This window comes from Ammodytes marinus, assembly GCF_949987685.1.
Source record: "Ammodytes marinus genome assembly, chromosome: 7".
Lineage (NCBI taxonomy): Eukaryota > Metazoa > Chordata > Actinopteri > Uranoscopiformes > Ammodytidae > Ammodytes > Ammodytes marinus.
Window position 1 is genome coordinate 12,643,676 of NC_137211.1, and position 18,797 is coordinate 12,662,472.

At 44.6% G+C, this 18,797-nt stretch overlaps 1 protein-coding gene across 2 annotated transcripts in view; it reads left to right on the forward strand.

Moving 5' to 3' along the window:
- The first annotated feature begins 723 nt into the window (after positions 1-723).
- The window catches only part of rarga (retinoic acid receptor gamma a), a 46,288-nt gene continuing 28,214 nt past the window's right edge, over positions 724-18,797 (forward strand). Inside the window, exons 1-2 of one of the 2 annotated variants that reach the window (XM_080031134.1) lie at positions 724-825; positions 13,677-14,050. In XM_080031134.1, the coding sequence (XP_079887260.1) occupies positions 13,882-14,050 (169 nt within the window). In that variant the 5' untranslated portion in view covers positions 724-825; positions 13,677-13,881. Of the gene's footprint in view, positions 826-6,120; positions 6,346-13,676; positions 14,051-18,797 lie in introns of those variants that run through there. The other variant, XM_080031133.1, reaches the window with a different exon arrangement.

Below are 18,797 nucleotides of genomic sequence, written 5' to 3' on the forward strand. Positions count from 1 at the left end.
GTCACTGGTAAATCGATGTGTAGCCTACTTTCAGGTTTAAACATTCTTAAAGTAGCGTAGGTACGCTTCAATTAGGCTAGGCTACATCTGATATATATAATGTTTTTTTTTACAAAGCTGTAGGCCTATTATTTTATAGGCCTAGGCCATTTAATCAGCTTCCTTTCTGTGAGTCTAGACTATGTATCGATTTTATAAGTAGGCCTTATGGTTTTAATACTTCGTTAACTCACAAAATGTGTTTAATTCCCTTTCCTCGTAGCCTACTTATCCTGTGGAGAGCTAAACAACCCATTTTTGGATATGCCCGCCTAGATAACGCTCAGATCAGATGTGATCTCAAGGAGCAAATTTATTTAGGCTACATTAGTGTTGATTTTGTTGATTGAATTTGTTATTTTTTTATGTAGGCTTATCAATAGTTTCTTTGTCGGGGTTTCCACCTCATTGCCAGGATGTGTGCTGCAGGCCTCCTCTACGTCACTAGGGGGAGCCACAGCGTCAGAAATGGTCACGCACGGTATAGCTCCCATCAACGCCCCTGCTCTGCCGCCCGGGACACAGTGACGGATTGGCAACAAACTAAGGTAATCTGACAAATGACTGCAATGATCTCTGAAGCGTAAAACCAAATGGCGTGATCTTTACAAGCTGTTGTGTGCCGTGATAGGCGATTTATCCGAAACCTGCCCATGACTTTTGTTTTGTCTCCTTCACAGAAAACTTCGTTGTGCGTGCGCCTGCCGTCCACTATTTATGTATCAAAGTTCTGGGGGACCGTGCTCGCTTATGAAGCCGAGGCACTCACTACTCTAGGCGAAGAAGGTAGGACCGTGTGCTTTACATAAATCATCTCCTTCCGTGATTGATTGGATGTGTCTAAAACTAAACGTAGCTCAAGCTGCGTCAGTCCGGGTGTGTTTACTGTGCGTGTGTGTGTGCGTGTGAGACTCAAGCACTCACAGTATGAGAACACGTTACGGCAGGGCACGAGATAATTACAGGCTGCTGGAACTGTTTGGGGACTGAGTAGAACAGAAGTCGCTGCCAACATACACACCTGCAAAGCCCTGCCCTGCCTGAGGCTTAAAAGACAGTCTTCATCCCTGTCTGTCTGTCTGTCTGCCTGTCTGTAGGCTATGTATGTCCATCACCCATCCCCTAAACGCCCCCTCCCCTCACACACTTTTTTGAATGTGTGCTTTATGCAAAAGGAGCCAGTTCGATTCAGGCTGATGAGAGACCAAAGTTTATTCTAAGCCTCAACCTCCGATAGTCTTTTAAATCCATGATGGTTGATGAAACTCAGGAGAACAAAAGCAAAGTAAATGAACAAAGAAAGTGGACAATTTCCCAGTAGCAGGCATTGTGGAATTAGCCTCATGATCAGCACAGATTATTTTCATCATCTGTTGTGCAGAAAAAAAATGGAAAACTCAGCAAGCTAAACATATGCCATATACATATTTATATAACAACTTTATATGCCAAGAAGCAAAAGCAAATAAAAAAACATTTTTTCACGCTTCCTGCTCAGTATTTAGTGCCCAGCTTTCTCACAAGGGCAGTTTTATGTGCAGGGAAGGAGGCATGGAAAAGAAGACCTTTCCTTTTGAGCTCACAGATTTGCAGTAATTACAGAATCACTTCCATATGTGGCTCTCTGGCTGCCTTCTCGCTGCCCCCACCACCCCTCTCTTTCCCCAGTGTTCTCTCTCTCTCTTTCCCTCTCCCCTCTTTCATTTGCATTCTCCCCCTATTCCTCAAATTTTTTTCTGCTTCTTATTTTTTTGGCTTCCCCTCGTGCACTCAGAGCATTTTCTTTGTAAAACCGCAGCTTAAACAAAGTTTATGATAATCAGAACATCCTGGCATTTTTGGCAAACGACTGCGCTTTTTGGTGATTCAATTAGACCACGCTTGCCAAAAACAAAAAAGGAGGAGGGGATGGTTGTGTGCTTCATAGAGAGAAGGAGACATGGACGGGAGAGGGGAAACGTTGAGGAATACGGAAATATGAAAGAGAGGAAAGCAAAAGAATGGGAGCTCAGTGAAGGATTCGAGAGGCAGGAATGGAGCGTGAAGGAGGGAGAGGTGGAACAGAAAATGAGGCAGAGAGAGAGGGAGGGCTGGAGTAATGCTTTTTGACAGAGGTGGGTTCAAGATGGGTTCATGGTGACATCATGGCTGATTTTTGAGCAAAGTATAGACAGGAGAGCCGTTCACCTTTCATTGGACACACATGTCGGGGAATAGGCAGAGCGCTGGCACACACACTGGTAGCTGTGCGTCGACAGCCTCTGAATGCACCCCAAAATATGCACACACTCCTCCTTTTTATTTTCTCCCTCTCTCCTCTCCTTTTTCCTTAGTTTCTCCGGCAGTAATAAATTCAAAAAAATAAAAAATCTGCTCGCTCCTTCTCTCTGTTCCAAGCTTTGTGCTCATTTGTTTTTGTTAGAGGAATACATAGTGGTATATGCCCTTCGGCCTCTAACACATACATTTCTCCCTTGCCATGAGTAACTCATTTTCCTGCGAGTATTCCTCTGTGTATGTTTTTACTTCGAGGCGGTTTGGACTCTAAATGAGCACACTTTGCCAGGCGAGATGAATGAGCTCCTTCATTTCGCAGGATGTGTGTTTTAGTCTGTAACCAAGAAAGCGCAAGCAAGTGTATATTTGTGTGTGTGTGTGTGTGTGTGTGTGTGTGTGTGTGTGCTTGTGCGTGTGCATGCGTGCGAATGAATGTGTTTCTGCATGTGTGTGTGTGTGTGTGTGGAAATGACTCTTGAGCAGGGTGTGTGTATATGTGTCCGCCCTGCGTCCCCTACTTTTCTCTTTGTGGCACCAAACTTCACATGACATCAATCTGAATGTGGGGAAATGGTGATCTCATTACAGGCATCTTGTTACTGATTAAAACCTGCCACCACAGGCACCCGCTCCCTGCGCCCCCTTTAACCTCACCACCACCAATCCCATCATGCCCCACTCTCCCATCCCTCCTTCTCTTAATCTCACCCCCTGCTTTTTCTTTCCCTCCCTCTTTCCATTTCACACCCATTTCTCTCACATTCTCTGTACCATGGGCCTTCTCGCCCTCAAACCCCACTTTTTCTCTCCTCTCTCTCTCTCTCCTTCTCCCTTTAACCCCTCTAACCTCACTTCCTCCCTTTCTCGCTCCCTAAGTCATCCCCCCTTTCCTCATTCCTTTCCGTCTTTGCTGCTTTTCCTCTGCCAGCGAGCCCCAGGCCTCTTCTCCATAGCTCTGTGAATGCAAATATGTTGATTCCAAAGTGAAACCACACAACAAAGTACGATGTTTCCATGAATATTTCATATCTTTGTAAACACACCCAAAAGAAGCTGCAAAGCTTCATACTGAACAATGCTTGTTTTTGCCGGATGGCTTCCTATGAGGAATGGTCTCTCTCTCTCTCTGTCTCTCTCTCTGTCTCTCTCGCCGTTCGACTTTTTTGTCAGAGCACACTGTGTGAGAATTGATGTCAGGGCACTACGTTATGATGTCACAGGCTGGAGTTAATGATACGAGAACGGAGGGGGGCCATAGGCCATGTTTCCAGTGGTGCCCTGAGAGAGAGATAGCACCCTGATCTATCTTCATTATCCCCCACTCTGCAGCCTCCCAGACACAATGATCATAAATCTCTGCCTGGAGCACACTTCACTGACACTGAAACACAAACACTAGTAACCTCTGACCTTCTCGCTGCTACTGCCTACGCATACTCATCCATGCACACTGACACAGGCTCTCACACACAGATATTGCATAGCTCAGACGAGCGTGCTACAAGAGTTCGTCCACACACAAAGCAAAGGCCTAAACACACCCCCTGCAAAAGCTCCCTGTCATAATTTGATAAGGAGCACAGCATGCCCTGTGCACTGACACACGACTATCATCATGCACTTGACTGCACATTCTGACGCAAACGCATGGTCTCAGTCACACCGACACGAAATGCACACTACAGTTCACATCACTTTAATGGCTAACACAGATTTAGTTTTTTGCAGTGTCCTTTGGCTGTGTTTACCTTCTTGTTTCATTTGACACAATTGCTGATTTAGTTCTGCTTTCTAAACACTTAAGGGATTTCTATTAGCCTTAGTGGCCTCATAAGCAACACATAAATCAAATGTAAACGAGATAAGGATCAGCTGAAGTGCTTTTTTTTTGCAGTCTGTGGCTTAGATCCGTGTTTCCTGAATATAAGGTTTCTGCGCAAATGCAAAAGCGACCCTCACTGCTTACTTATCCTTTCATTGAACATGATTCTGTTGAGCAAATCTACATAAAAAAACATATGAAAGAACATCTTAGTAGGTCTCTGTAGACCATATGTGGCTGTTAAGATAGGGAGCATGTAGGAATAATAAGAGCGAGGCCTGGGACATGCAAGTCATCAAGTTATTATGAGGACTTGACTTTATCCTGGAGGCATATTGGAATCAGTGACCTTAGGGAAAATAACTCTGCCTGTATCATCCCAGCCACTGTGATTTACATCCGAAATAAGCAGCAGCTACATCAGGTCTTAAATATAAAGATATTTCAGGGAAGAACAAAAGAAAAGTTGCACATGCTGCATTGGTGGGCAATTCTGCTGTATATCTGCCTGAAGGGCATCGTCTAAGATGAAGTTTCAAAATATCTAGTGCATGTTGAAGTTGCTTATTTAAAAAATGCTTGCCACGCTTACTTTAGACATTAATTAGACTAGATTTGTATTTATTTCAGTGAATAAGCGTGCATGTGTTTACTTGTTTCTTCTTCTTCAGTCTAGTTTATCTATGCTCTTCTGCGGAGGTAAAAGTGCCTGTGAAGGTGCCAGTTGAGGTGTGCCCTCTCCTCCCAGCTCTGAGGTTTGAGGTCCTGCTCATAACCAAAACAACTTGAGAAACATTACATTCAGAAAAACAGGGCACACGCCCAGAACCACAAACACATAAACACAGATCTGAAACATATGATCTCATATGGAGAGAGGGGCACGTTCATAGGGGCACACCCAAATCTGTCGCTGCTGCTGCTGCTGCTGCACAGCTCTGCCATCTCACACGGGACTTCCCTGTCGCTCATGTGCCACTGCTAGTTTCCTTTTCGTAACTGAGGGGATTTATGTACAGAAATCTGAAGGGAGGGTTTTTTTCCCTCCAATAATCTTGACTTGTGAATATACTTCTTAGTGCATAATGTTTCTCAGGATGTTGACAAATGTTTTTTATCCTTAACATTATTAAGAAAATGTCTTGGAGTAGTCTTAAAAAATCTGGTTTTCATTGATCCTCAACAAGAATTTTTTTTAGATTTTCTATCAGTTTAGTTTTGTCCAGTACTTCCTTAATTAGTTTCACAAGGGTGATCACAGTTGCTTTCTTCCTCAATATGAGGTCCATCAGTCGTAGTAGCATCAGCAGAGGTAATAGTACAAGTGGTGTATTATCACTTTTATGGGAAGATTGTCGCATGAGCACAACAAGCAATACAACATAGTGTCAAATATGACTCACACAAAAACAGCACTCAAAATGCATGCCTGCACTGAGCAGAAGGGTAGGGCAAAAGTCCATTATGATTGTTACATAAATTGATCACACCAGAAATAAATGTCTAGGTGAAACTGCTGAGACTTTCTTGGGAAGAATTAGTCTATTGGTTTGACATAAAAGAGCATCTGTGTTAAATCAAAACATTTGAATCTGCTTTGTTCAGGATCCCCAAACATCCGCTCGTATTAAACTGTGAATATGTTGATTAAACAGGAATGATCTAAGATTATGAAATGGCTCCGCATTTCCACATGCACAAACAGTTTGTAGGTGAACCGACCCTTTTAGCCAAGAAGATAAAGGAGAGAAAAATAATTCAACCAATAGACAAAGAAGGGAGAGAGAATTAAAAACAGAAACTTAAGCTCTCTGGGCCTTTTTCTTCCCTTCAGGCATTTTGTGGCTTGTGGAAAAATGTGCTGTATATATTTGAAGTGTTGGGTCACGTGACAAAGGAAGGCTTTATGAATCAGAGGGTTTAATTATTTCTTAGGGAGTGAGTGAGTGAGTGAGTGAGTGTGTTGCCTGTGTTTGGGGAGTGAAAGAGTGATTTTTAAGAGGTAGAGGCTGAGAGGAGAGAAGGAGGAGAGAGTGGAAGAGGGGGAGTGAGGGAGAGAGAGAGAGGCTCACTGCTACTCAGTCTTTGCTGTCAGAAGGACTCTGATGAACGTACACACATCTCTCCTCCTTTTCCCTGGCTAGCTCCACTCATCGGACTACTCCGTCAACTTCATCTGTCAATCTGCTTCATCAACACCAGAGCTGGTGAGTAGTTTCTGCTCAAAACCTTTAGAATCAGTAACTGTAGTGCTTGTGTGTCTTCCTTTATCCTTCTCTCTCAGTTAACAAGAGCAGGAGAGACTTCATTTTTTGGGAACGGGTCGACAGTTTTAATCGAAGACAGAGAGTCAGTGTGCAACACACTTGAGAGGCTCTGAGACGATTAATCATTGTTTTCCCCCCTACATCTGGCCTGATTTTCATGTGTACAATCATACACATCCTGACACACGTTTGTTTGCATGCAGTGTTTAAGTGTGCAGTTTCTTGCTGCTTTGTCAATATAAGAGGGACCTGACTTTATATGAAAACATACTGCAGCATGTATTTGTACGCCTGTGTGCACATATGTGCCTATTAGTGAGTGTTTCGAGTATTACCCAGTGCCTGTGGAGCACTTTATTATTAGCACATGTGTGTGTGTTAGTGTGTAGCCTGTGTTTGATGTGTATTCACCAGAGGAGTCGCCAGTCCTTGACCTGTTTTTTTTATTATTTTTATAACCAACACATGAACACTTGCAAAAGAGAAGCATTGTTTTCCACCATTTAAACAGCAGAGGCTGATTCCTGTGGAGTGAGGTGTGTCTGAAACTCCGGTCTTAGTTTACATGGACGTTTATTCATTGTGTTCTCATAGTTAGATGCATGTCAGTGAAGGTTATTTATTGCTGCTGGCATGTGTGCTAGGTTAACAGGTTCCACTTGTTACAGCCATGTGTAACACAGTGCATTTAGTGCTGTGTGATTTGGATATCAGATGAAGATCGGGGCCCTGATGTCAGAGTGCAGCTTTTCACAGTGCTTTGGTTTATTGCTCCAGCAATGATTGGTCAGTAAGTAAAGCACTGCAGCTGGACTGCTTTGGCTTTGCACCTGCTGTCCGCTGCTTATATCCCCTGATGGACCTGACATAAGTGTGAGGGACAGTATGATTGAAGTGAATTGAAAAAACAGCCACACGGCCGAGTGAGGGATGGCTGCTTGAAGGCCAGTGATATCAGTGTCGCCTTCTTCTGTCATCTGGTCTATCAGTTTGACTCAGAGTCGGTGACATCTGGAGTGGAAGAAACGGAGCTCATCTCTGAGGCAGAGTAATATCACTGTGCTCTGCTCCTTCAGAGCACCACCCCATGGGGATTCTTGGAGGACAGGCTGTCCATACAGGGCAGCTTTGCCTTCATGGTCTTTAGTTGCAGCGTTCTGCCTGTCCTCACATCAAGCAGCAAACCAGCAACATCAATAATAATATACTGGGAAAATTACTGTATTTTCATCGACATAACAGCACAAAAGAGTGCCTTTTTTAAAATCTATTTATTCAAACAGTGTGATTAGTGGTCATTTCGTGCCCTAAATGTAGACGTGTCTATTATGGATCAAAAGGTTAAATGTAATCAACAAAATAATATAATCCAGAGAAACACAAATTATAAAAACTACAATAAATATGAATCAGTGAATATAATATATTTTATGTTGATTTAAAAAAAAAAAGTCAGCACCTGGTGCGTTATGTGGTAACACTTTTCAGGTGAAGATAAATCTTTGGTTTTGTTTAGGGAACCACTGGAAAAAAAACAGGCTTCTTTGTTGCAAATGTTGAAAACAGTCTTTCTTTGTGACATGACGTTGAGCAGTAAATCTGGGAGTTGTTGATACCTGTCTTTTTCTGGAATTTCTATAGCAATTAAGGCCAAGTGGTAGGGAGGGGTTAGACAGGTGGTTTTAGGAGAATCGAGGGGCTCTCCGCCACCACACTATAATTAACAAGGAAACTATCTGCACACCGTTTCCTATGTCTATTTTTGCAGGTGTGCCGCTCTGATTGTGAGGATTTACATTTCAGCCTGTTTCTAACCCTCATTAAAAAATGTATTTTGGCACAAAGTTGTGTGTAAGTGTTTTGTTTTGCTTGTTGCGCTTGCATGTGTGTGTTTGGGCCTGCTTGTCTCTGAGTGTTGCTTTGACACCCGAGGCTAAAAGCGGTGGTGGTGAAACCCATCCATTATGCATCTCTCCATACAGAGAAAGAATTGTTCTCCCTCTCAGTTGAGCAAGGGAAACACCTCCATTGCTGCCAGTTTGGTTTAAATCCACTCTCAGTAATGACAAAACGGGACGTATTAGTAGAACCAACTTTACCTGTCAAATCTAGAAGAGTAGCCATCACACTGTTGCCACTTGGAACATTCGTCTGCCTTTATTTTCTGTCTCTAACTCTTTTTTTTAAATCTTCGTCCGTCTTTGCCTTTGCCTGTTGTGTTGTGTTTTCTTGTTTTGCTGGACCCACTGCTTAAGTCTCCATGTTGCGTTCTCCGAAGAGCTCTACCACGTCATGGAAACAGCAAGCTGTAGGGATGACTTCATCATGTCACAAAGTGTTTTATGCCTCACTCTGAGTTCTCACTCTTTTCATACTTCTCTCCACCACTGCAATTCAACTCAGTCTGTTTTGTGACATTATGTTTAAACAAAGAAAAGAATGAGAGGGAACAAATAAAAAAAGATTTAGGAATTAATGTTTTATGGGTTCTAGATACTAAACCAAGGAATGCAATGACACTCATGAAAAACAACACCTCTTTAAGTGACAAACAAATACACACAGGTACTACTTTGCATTGTTGCCAGAAGCAAATACGTTTGTGTGATGCCAAGAGCAGGCAGATGTCAAACAAGTTTGAGGTGTAGGAATATGGGTCTGTTTGGAGACACTGGACCGTCTGTCACTAGGTGTCTCTCTCAGAGCCATTAGCCAGCCACTTGTTGAAAGACTGGGAGCTGTCAGCTTTGCATCAGATAATAGCGTTGAGGATATTGTTCTCACAGCCAAAATACTGCTGACGCCAGCAGCAGGATCAGATAACGCTCTCGTGATCCTGTTTCAATACGAACATTTTCATTTGTCTGTGACAGGCCTGAGTACATAAACAGTTGCTGGTGGCGCTGCGTGGGCACATTAAGCTGTGATGGTGCTAAATGTTCATCTTGCTCCGAGCAGTTGGAAGAGCCAGTCTGTCAACTCGGTTGGCACATATGGACTGTAAAATCATTGTTGAACTACTGAACCATGACTTAAAACATCACCCTCTCTGCTTCAATTTATTTCCTTTACAAAGTAACTGAACATAAATCACTTCATATGCTGTTGACAATCGGAGGACAGTGCCTGGAAGTCATGCACAGTTTTCTGTCAAAAAAAATTAACAGGAGTGGGCAAGTCAGAGATGGAAAAAGAATGAAAAGACTGTGATATTGCCAAGCGTTCCCTGCCAGGATACATGGTACAGTTAATTTATCTCCAGGCTGCGAATTTACAATTCAATGCTTCCAGTAAAAGCTTTGACTTGCTACTCTGCCTGGACTGATTGACATATATTGTTGTTTTGCATCGCCCAACATCCCTAATTTCGAATTTCATATTGTGGCCTTCTGTGTTTAGTGAACACAGTCAATCTCAGAAAAAGAGAAACATGCGTCAGAGAGTTGTGAAACTCTTACTGCAAAGGAAAACTTTCACAAAGACCAACATGCAATTATAACTCAATATAACATCACACGCTCATGTAATTTTTTTCCCTTTGTGCCGTGAGAAATGTCGGCCGTGTCACCCAGAATCCTGCTCATATACGCCGAGTAATCACCTGTGGTTTCTTGAGCTGACAAAAAAACAACCCACTGCCTTCCTTGGTTGTGTGGTACAGAGCTTCCTAAGACGCCGTGATTTATTTGTTATGTTTGACTGCAGTTCTTATTGCCTGAGGGGCACTAACTCCATCACAACAGTTAAGGCACAATTGTTGTTTTGCTCACAGAGGATTTGATACCCTTTGTTTGACAGACATTCAATCTGTGGGAACGGTTCTCTCTCTTTCTCTCTTTCACTCTTGCTCAATCCTTCGTTCTGCTTGGCCTTTTTGTTGAAATCTAAACTCTTTAGCAAACAAGAGAATCTCATTCTCTCTTAAGCGTGCCTCGTCTTGTAGCGCTGCCTCCAAGTTGTCGGCTTGATTGATTTCATTTCATCTGCTACACGGCTTTCCGTCCCCGATAAAATCATTGGATTTCCTCAAGTGTTACCAATGCGTCTGCTTTAACATGATGAACTACTGTGGGGTCTGACACTCCCTACATTTTACAGAAACAAACCAAAGCAAATTCAAACTGCTACAGTGCACCTCTTAGGGAATGATGGAAAGTCCCCAGCAGAACAAGCCGTCAAACCCACCCATAGCTGGCCCGGGTGCTCTTCGCTATGCCTGGGCCGCCTGCTGCCTCCTGTGTGCCCCCCAGGCTCGGGGGAAGTGGGGAGGCCCTCCATGCCCATTTGGCCCTGGCTAACGGGATGAGGTCACTCCAAATTCCCCTTATCCCCTTATAGCCCCAGACGGGTTGGCGAAGTGAGCCTACCACAGGACCCAACATAAAACATAAATGGCTCTGTAAAAAGCTGCCGGGCTGATGTGACTCATTAAAAAACACTGGCGCCAACTCTTTTATTAATTCATTATTGTGTTTGGGGAGAGTAAACTTTCTGGGTTCTATTTTAAAAGGCTGTCTCTCTTTGTAAGAGTTGCTTTTTACTTTTCTCAGTTTCTTTCTTAGTTTCCTTCTTAGATTCTTGATTTCTTTCTTAGTTTCTGTTGTTGTTTCATGAAATTCTTGCAAATATACAGTGGAAAGTAGGATTCCCCTGCTTGGGTTGGGGGGCTTGAAGCTCATTTAAAGCTTAATTTTTTCGGATTAACATACTATTATTTCCTTGCTAGTTGCATGTGCACTGTCCAACTCTTTGCCACAATCGTTGTTTGTCTCCCACATCTTCCTTTTTCTCTTTATTCTTCTCCCCGCACTCGCAGACAGATTGCACTGGCTTTATGGGGCCTGGTTTGAGTTCATGAGGCAGATACCCAAACGGGCTAAACGCTGGCCAAGTACATACTCATAACACACATGCGTGCACACACACACACACACACACACACACACACACACACACACACACACACACACACACACACACACACACACACACACACACACACACACACACACACACACACACACACACACACAATGAGCCTTTGCGTTGATGGCAGTTTTGTTTTTTCCAGTCTGTACCTCTTCTCCCATTAGGCCCACTGTGAAATCTTTAGTGATGTTTTGTGTGTTAGCCACACAGTGGAACCGCTGCACAGGGTCATGGTACAAGTTGTATAAGCAGTAGAGGGATGGAGATGGGGTGCGGATGGGGTGGGGGATTGAGTATAAGGACATGATTATAGAGAGGAGATGTGGGTTGGTTCAGAAAAGGGGAGCAGGGGGAATCAAAGGTAGTTTGAAGGAAGGATAGAGACAGAAAAAACTGTAATGAAAGAAAGCAAGAAGCACGGAGAGAAAGGGGGGAAAGGAAAAGAAAGATGGCAGTATGGCTGCGTTGGCAGGATGGGGGTGGGTGCCTATTGGCGGCTGCTCCTTCCTGAAACGTGGCCACCCGAGCCTGCCTGGGCCCTGGAAGCACATGTGGAACAGTTTACTGTAATGGAACTCTAAATTAGTGGTGGTTTGAAGCTGCCTGCAGCAGTAGGGTGTAATTAACTGGCTCTGTTGAAAGAGAAAGAGCCAGAAAGAGAGGCAGGGAGGCAGCCAGAACCCTGAAAAAGGCAAGGGGTGAGAGGTGTGTGTGTGTGTGTGTGTGTGTGTGTGTGTGTGTGTGTGTGTGTGTGTGTGTGTGTGTGTGTGTGTGTGTGTGTGTGTGTGTGTGTGTGTGTGTGTGTGTGTGTGTGTGTGTGTGTGTGTGTGTGTGTGTGTGTGTGTGTGTGTGTGTGTGTGTGTGTGTGCGTGTGCGCGCCTGTGTGTGTGTTAGTGGGCGCTCTCACACATGTGTAGAGTTGTGTTTTTTGCTTCTCCATTGCTTGATTGCGTGTGTACGTGTTTCAGACTGTGTGCATATGTGTGCATCTTGGAAAGCTCTCCCTCATTTTCCTGGGCACGGCGCCACCTCTTAGTGCCCCCCAGTGCCCAGACGCAGTCACTGTTCCTCTGTGCATTTTTTCGCTCAGTTCAGCAGTTCACCGGTTCAGCCTTAGATCTTTTTTTCCTCCCCCCTCCCATCATTTCTTTGTTTATACCGAATTCATTACCAAGATTTTTTCCCCTCGTCTTTTTTTCTGCCGGATTCACAAGCCACAGCAGTCCCAAATTCCTTGGTTCTGGTCTTTTTCAAAGCCACACTTTAAAAAACAAGCTGATCACACCACCCACTCATGAAATCACGCTAGGGAAGTGAAAGGCAAACACAAAAAAAGAAAATGGGAGGCTTTACTAGAATCCCCCCCCCCACTCCCTCTCTCTCTCTTGTATTAACAACAGTGGGGCATAACTGTGGGTCTTGTCCACACTTGAGCCTGACTTGTCTGTGCTCACTGTGTGGATTCAAAGTGACAAGCGGGCCGCAGAAGGTAAGAGCCAAAATGACTCTGTGGGATGGGAGCCTGACCTCAAGAGAAGATAGTTGGAAGTGACAGCAGCAGTTAGCAATCAGTGGATCTCATTTTCCTTACCCTCCCTCCCTCCCTCCCTCCCTCCCTCCCTCCCTCCCTCCCTCCCCCCTCTCTCCGTTCGTTCTCCGTGCTCTGGACCCCGTGTCTGGGCCTCTGGTCCTGGGGGGAAAGAGGCAGAGAGGCAGGCTGCTGTGCTAGGCTGGCAGCGGGAACAGAGGAGCTCTTTATAGTAGAGTTCTGGTGATTTAAATCATATGGCATAGCCTGGAATCACTGCAGAAGTCTGGAAGCTCATCAAAACTGCAGGAACAAGAGCTCTCTCTCTTTCTCTCTCTCCCCACCACCCCTCCCTCCCTCCCTCCCTCCTGCTCTTCCCTGTTATAACTTTTTCCAAACTTCTTTCTTATTTTCTTTTCCCCTTGCCCAGTCCCAGTTTTTCTGGCTTTTCCTCTCACGGCTCACTCATTCCTTTTTATCTCACGTCTTTATCTGTTTTTGTTCTCGCTGTCCTGCCTTACTTCCTCTTTCCTTCCCATTCTCTCATACCTATTGGTATGAAGTTTTTGCACATCCTTCTTACATTAGAAATGTGGATAAACTATTCTCCGTCCCAGAGCGTAGAGAGATTTAAGGTCCCAGAGTTGATGTGAGGTGAATCGGGTTTTTTGCGAAATCCAAAGAGGATGTCAACTGAAACGGCTGTGTGTATCATCATGTTTCTACCAATCAGGAACAGTTGTCCTCATGTTGTGTGTGTGTGGTGAATGTATTCGTTAAGATAACAGATTTCTCTCTGTCTTCTCTTCCTCAGAGAGTGAACTGGATTACTCTTCTAAAGTGGAGTCCGATGTTCCCTCAGTAAACCAGAGGCCCCATCATCTCTGGTCCACTCCCCACACCCTGAGAGTATTCAGAAGGACGCGGATTTCAACTTTTCGTGGGATTTCCAGGTGTTGTTAGAGCCATTGCTTTGGCCCCGGCGGCCTGCTGCGGACCCCTGGGTGTGTTCCGTCGCCATGGCTACCAACAGGGAACAGCAGGTGGGTCACATGACCGGCTTCCCACCTGCTGTCTACCCCTTCGCCTTCAACTCCATGAGAAGCCACTCCCCTTTTGACCTGCTGGCCAACAGCAGCCTGTTTGGGAGATTTGGTGCTGACCTGCCCAAAGAGATGGCCGCTCTCTGTAAGTCATTTTCATTACTGTGTGCGGTTGACTTTCCCCTCCCTCTTTATGTTTCATTTTCCGTCTCAACTCCAAACTGCATATCCGACTCATCATACCTTCATTTTAGTCAAGTCACATTAAACATTTTGGACGTGCACTAGAAAGAGGAGAATACTGCTTTTTTAAATTGCACTTTATTATCTGTAATTTTGTGGAAATGGAAAACTTTAGGATCTGTTTGTGATATAGGACGAGTGGTTAAAAAAAAATCCCCCAATGTTACCATGAAGGTCCACTTTCATCAATACAATGATTACACTGCTCCTGTGGTTTCCTTATAGATGCTTGTAGATGGTGTGGTTGTGACCACAAACTCTGGCTCAGGCTTCGCTGGTGTGTGTGTGTGTGTGTGTGTGTGTGTGTGTGTGTGTGTGTGTGTGTGTGTGTGTGTGTGTGTGTGTGTGTGTGTGTGTGTGTGTGTGTGTGTGTGTGTGTGTGTGTGTGTGTGTGTGTGTGTGTGTGTGTGTGTGTGTGTGTGTGTGTGTGTGTGTGTGTGTGTGTGTGTGTGTGTGTGTGTGTAACTGGACCTATCACAGAGCTTTTGTGAAGCAGGCAACCCACAAGTCTGCAATTAGAGACAAAACAACATTCTTTCAGTGTGAGGTGACGAGTGCTCTGAGCATCAACAAATATTTGAAAAAGAGCAATTCAAAGATTTGTCTAACTGTTTATTCAGATTCGGCATACCACACATCTTGCTCAGAAAGAAAGAAAGAAAGGTGAGCTGAAGGCGGGATTTAAAAATAAAACAGACTTGTCACAACAGCATGCCCCAGGAGTGACAAAACTGTGGTTTCAGTCGTGACCACAGGGGGCACTGTTGTATTCTCAAGCAATAGGATGGAATGATGTATGGAGTTCAGAGCACAAAGAGGAGATTGTTGGCAATCTAGAGTGTTTTTCTGTCATTGGAAAAACGAGCCCGATTACACACACGCTGCCGACATACATCGCTCATTGTTCAAAACACCTGCTATTTTTAAAGACACAGTTTATTATCGACATAGGGGAAATCTAGGTCAGGGAGTGCTTGTATAAAACCACTGCTGCATGATTAGCTGCTGAGGATGTCAGAGAGAAAGGAACACAGACAGAGGGAGAAAAAAGGAAAGAGCACTATCAGTGAGGTTAGGGGCATGAGGTAAAGGTAAGCAGAAGTTATTTGAAATCTTATCTGGGTAGTACGCTAAAGGGGTGGCAGGTGGTGGTAGGTGGTGGAGGGGCTATAATGGGTGTGGGTGGCAACAGCTGAGTGCAGAGCCTGGGAGCCCCCCTGCCTTGTGTGCGCAGCCCCCCCCCCCCCCCTACCACAGCATGCCTGAGCACCTCTCCAGCCTTTCAGCCGTCAATCAGTACCTCACCCCCCTTCCTTCTCGCCGCTGCTGCCCACCTAATCCTCAAGGTATTTTCACAGAACGAGAGAGAGAGAGAGAGAGAGAGAGAGAGAGAGAGAGAGAGAGAGAGAGAGAGAGAGAGAGAGAGAGAGAGAGAGAGAGAGAGAGAGAGAGAGAGAGAGAGAGAGAGAGAGAGAGAGAGAGAGAGAGAGAGAGAGAGAGAGAGAGAGAGAGAGAGAGAGAGAGAGAGAGAGAGAGAGAGAGAGAGAGAGAGAGAGAGAGAGAGAGAGAGAGAGAGAGAGAGAGAGAGAGAGAGAGAGAGAGAGAGAGAGAGAGAGAGCACCTGGGGGTAATGTCCTGGTGTGGTGGAATCCAAGAACACACCCTGTTAGGGAAAACACACAGATACACACATGCAAACACACCAGAGACGCTCTTCCCTCCTCTCTCTCTCTCTCCCTCTCTCTCTCCGTCTCTCTTGCACATAGAGCTTGTCTTTCATCTGAAAACTAGAAACATACTCTTGACGCAGAAAGAAATCCCACAGCTTTGACAGATGGATTCTTTTTTGGCTTTTACACTGGCGTGAGTTAAAACAAAAACAAGCATCAAAGCACAAACAGACGCAGGCAACCACATGCACCAGGGCCTCATACATGACTGCTTGTACTGACATATCCTCGCTGGCATTAGTATCGTTCGCAAGGGTTAACAATTGGGTTTAAGCTCTCTTGAAGCTTAAACAAGGCTGGGGTCAAAGATTAAGTCGGGATCAGAGTGACAATTAGCTTCAAGTCAGCTAGATTGACTTTTTTCAGTTTTACCTCTCCATTAGCTTGTATTGTACTATTCAAGTGAATGCAATCATTCTTCTAAAAGTATTTAATGTGAATACGTGGATCAACATTAGTATGGTTCAAATGATATTAACTCTAAAAACTGACATTTCTTACATTTGAGAAGCTGACACCAGGGAACGTTTATTTGCCTGATACATGACTTCAACAATTAATCAGCTGTCACCGTTTTTGTTGTTTATCAATTTTCTGTCAATTGACTAATTAGTTCATGGACTAATTATTCTAGCCCCAGACATGTCCACAGTTAATTTGTGCTAAAGCAACAAGTATCAGGTTAAGCTGCTGGAATGTAAAACCATCAGCTGTTAGTATCGGCTGCTAAAACTTCCTTTTGGTGTATCCCTTGACAAGGAATGTTACAAGTCATTTTACTGACAGCAGTCTCATTCCCTGCTCTCTTAAACGTTTGAGGGGAAGACAAAAGGCCTTGGTTTTGACATTCCCCAGGCCCTGTTTTTTTTTCTCTCTACTTCTACTTCTTCTGCAGTAGTTGACTTAACAGGCCTGCTCATTGTTGTCAGGGCTGTCTGTAGGCCAGACTGAGAAAATACTTTCCACATAAAGAGAATAGTGAAAATATATGTGTGTGTGTGTGTGTGTGTGTGTGTGTGTGTGTGTGTGTGTGTGTGTGTGTGTGTGTGTGTGTGTGTGTGTGTGTGTGTGTGTGTGTGTGTGTGTGTGTGTGTGTGTGTGTGTGTGTGTGTGTGTGTGTGTGTGTGTGTGTGTGTGTGTGTGTGTGTGTGTGTGTGTGTGTGTGTGTGTGTGTGTGAAGTAAATAGTGCTGCATTCTTTAAACAGCGTCAGTGTTCCGTGTGCAATTGTTGTCAGAAAGGTAGCCGGGGTGACACCTACCTTTGCAGGGTGTGCATGCTGCGCCGACAGGTTGGAGCACCTCCCATGGCGGCGCTCTGTTTTGGCACCACAGTGTCTTTGGAAATACCTGTTTTGCACAGAGGTGGGGAAGGACAGGAAAGGGGAGGGATGGGGTTGGTGGACTGTGTTTGCACATGTAGAGATAGGCTTTCCTTTAGTCTAAACGTGCATAAATGGAGGAAATGGACACAGAAAACCTTACCTTGCTTCACTTCAACATTCAAATCTCGTGTGAATGACGTTCAGTGACCATGTGGGTCTGCTGCAAGACTCCCGTCCTTACCATCCATATCTTTATAAATGCGGAAAGGCGATTGTTCATCCATGAGAGGGTTGAGGGCTGTCTGTGCAGTGTGTAGTAGCGGCCGTTATCAGTTGATCCCTGTCATTATGGGAGCCCTTCAAATAAACAGTTGGAAGCCCATTAAGGCCACTTACTATCTGATAACATCGCCACTGAGCCCTGAAACACCTCTCTAAGCTTTCACCAATCAGGGCCGGAGCCCTGGCCCCAAAGCCAGCCACAGGGATGTTTTGAAAAGCTAGTAGGTCATTTCCTTCAGCCCACATGGCTGAAGTCCTGAAGTCCTTTGCTTGGCACGGACTCTCCATCCAGACCATAATTTTTGGCCTTATCTTGAGTGATGTACACAGAAAAAACGTGGCTCAGCTGTGAGTGTATTATTCTGCATCACAGTGGGCCGAAATTAAAGCATTGTATTAATAGAATGGAATGAAAAGCGTGTTGAAACTTGTATAAATGCTGCCCAAGTCTACACAGTTGTGCCTCTGGTGGCGACAACATGAACAGCTGTGATGTTTAGAGTGTGTGTAGGGCTGAGGATTTTGACACCACACACAACGTAATACGCACACACACAAACATTAGCATACGGGCTGCCAAGCATATAGGCATGCATCGGTGTGTACACACACAAACATGCATGTTTGCACACATACGCACAGACATACACAAACCATTAAGTCAAGCAGGCTGCGAAAAGGACCAAAATGTTCCAGCAGAAAAGATTATCTTCATGCAGAGTGACATAATTAAAAACACTCATTGCATTCTTAGACACACACACACACACACACACACACACACACACACACACACACACACACACACACACACACACACACACACACACACACACACACACACACACACACACAAAGAGGTCATGTTGGCTTAGGGAGCATTGGGAGTTGCGTAAAGAAGCCATTTTGGTGGGAAATGTGGTATGAGAGGGAATAAAAGCAAACCTTTAAATGGAGGAGAGGGACAGCGGGGAAGGATGTCGGCTAGCAGAGAGAAGCCTTCTGAACTGGATGAAAAGCAGAGCACAAACAGCGCATTGTGCCGCTTTATTTATTTTCATAATGGTTGAAGTGCCGGGTTTCAGCCCAGCCTTGATAGAGCAGGTTGGAACTTACGTGGCTGACTTTTAGGTTAGGATTCGTCCGGGTGCATATGTGTGTGTCAATGTGCATTGGGAATACTGTATATTTGAGTGAAGGGAGGGAGAGAGATGAAAGAGAATCGAAGCAATGAAAGATATGAAAATGCTGAGCTCAGCTGTGCTACCCCTCACTTCTTTGCAGGCCCAATCTTCTATACACACACAAGCCACA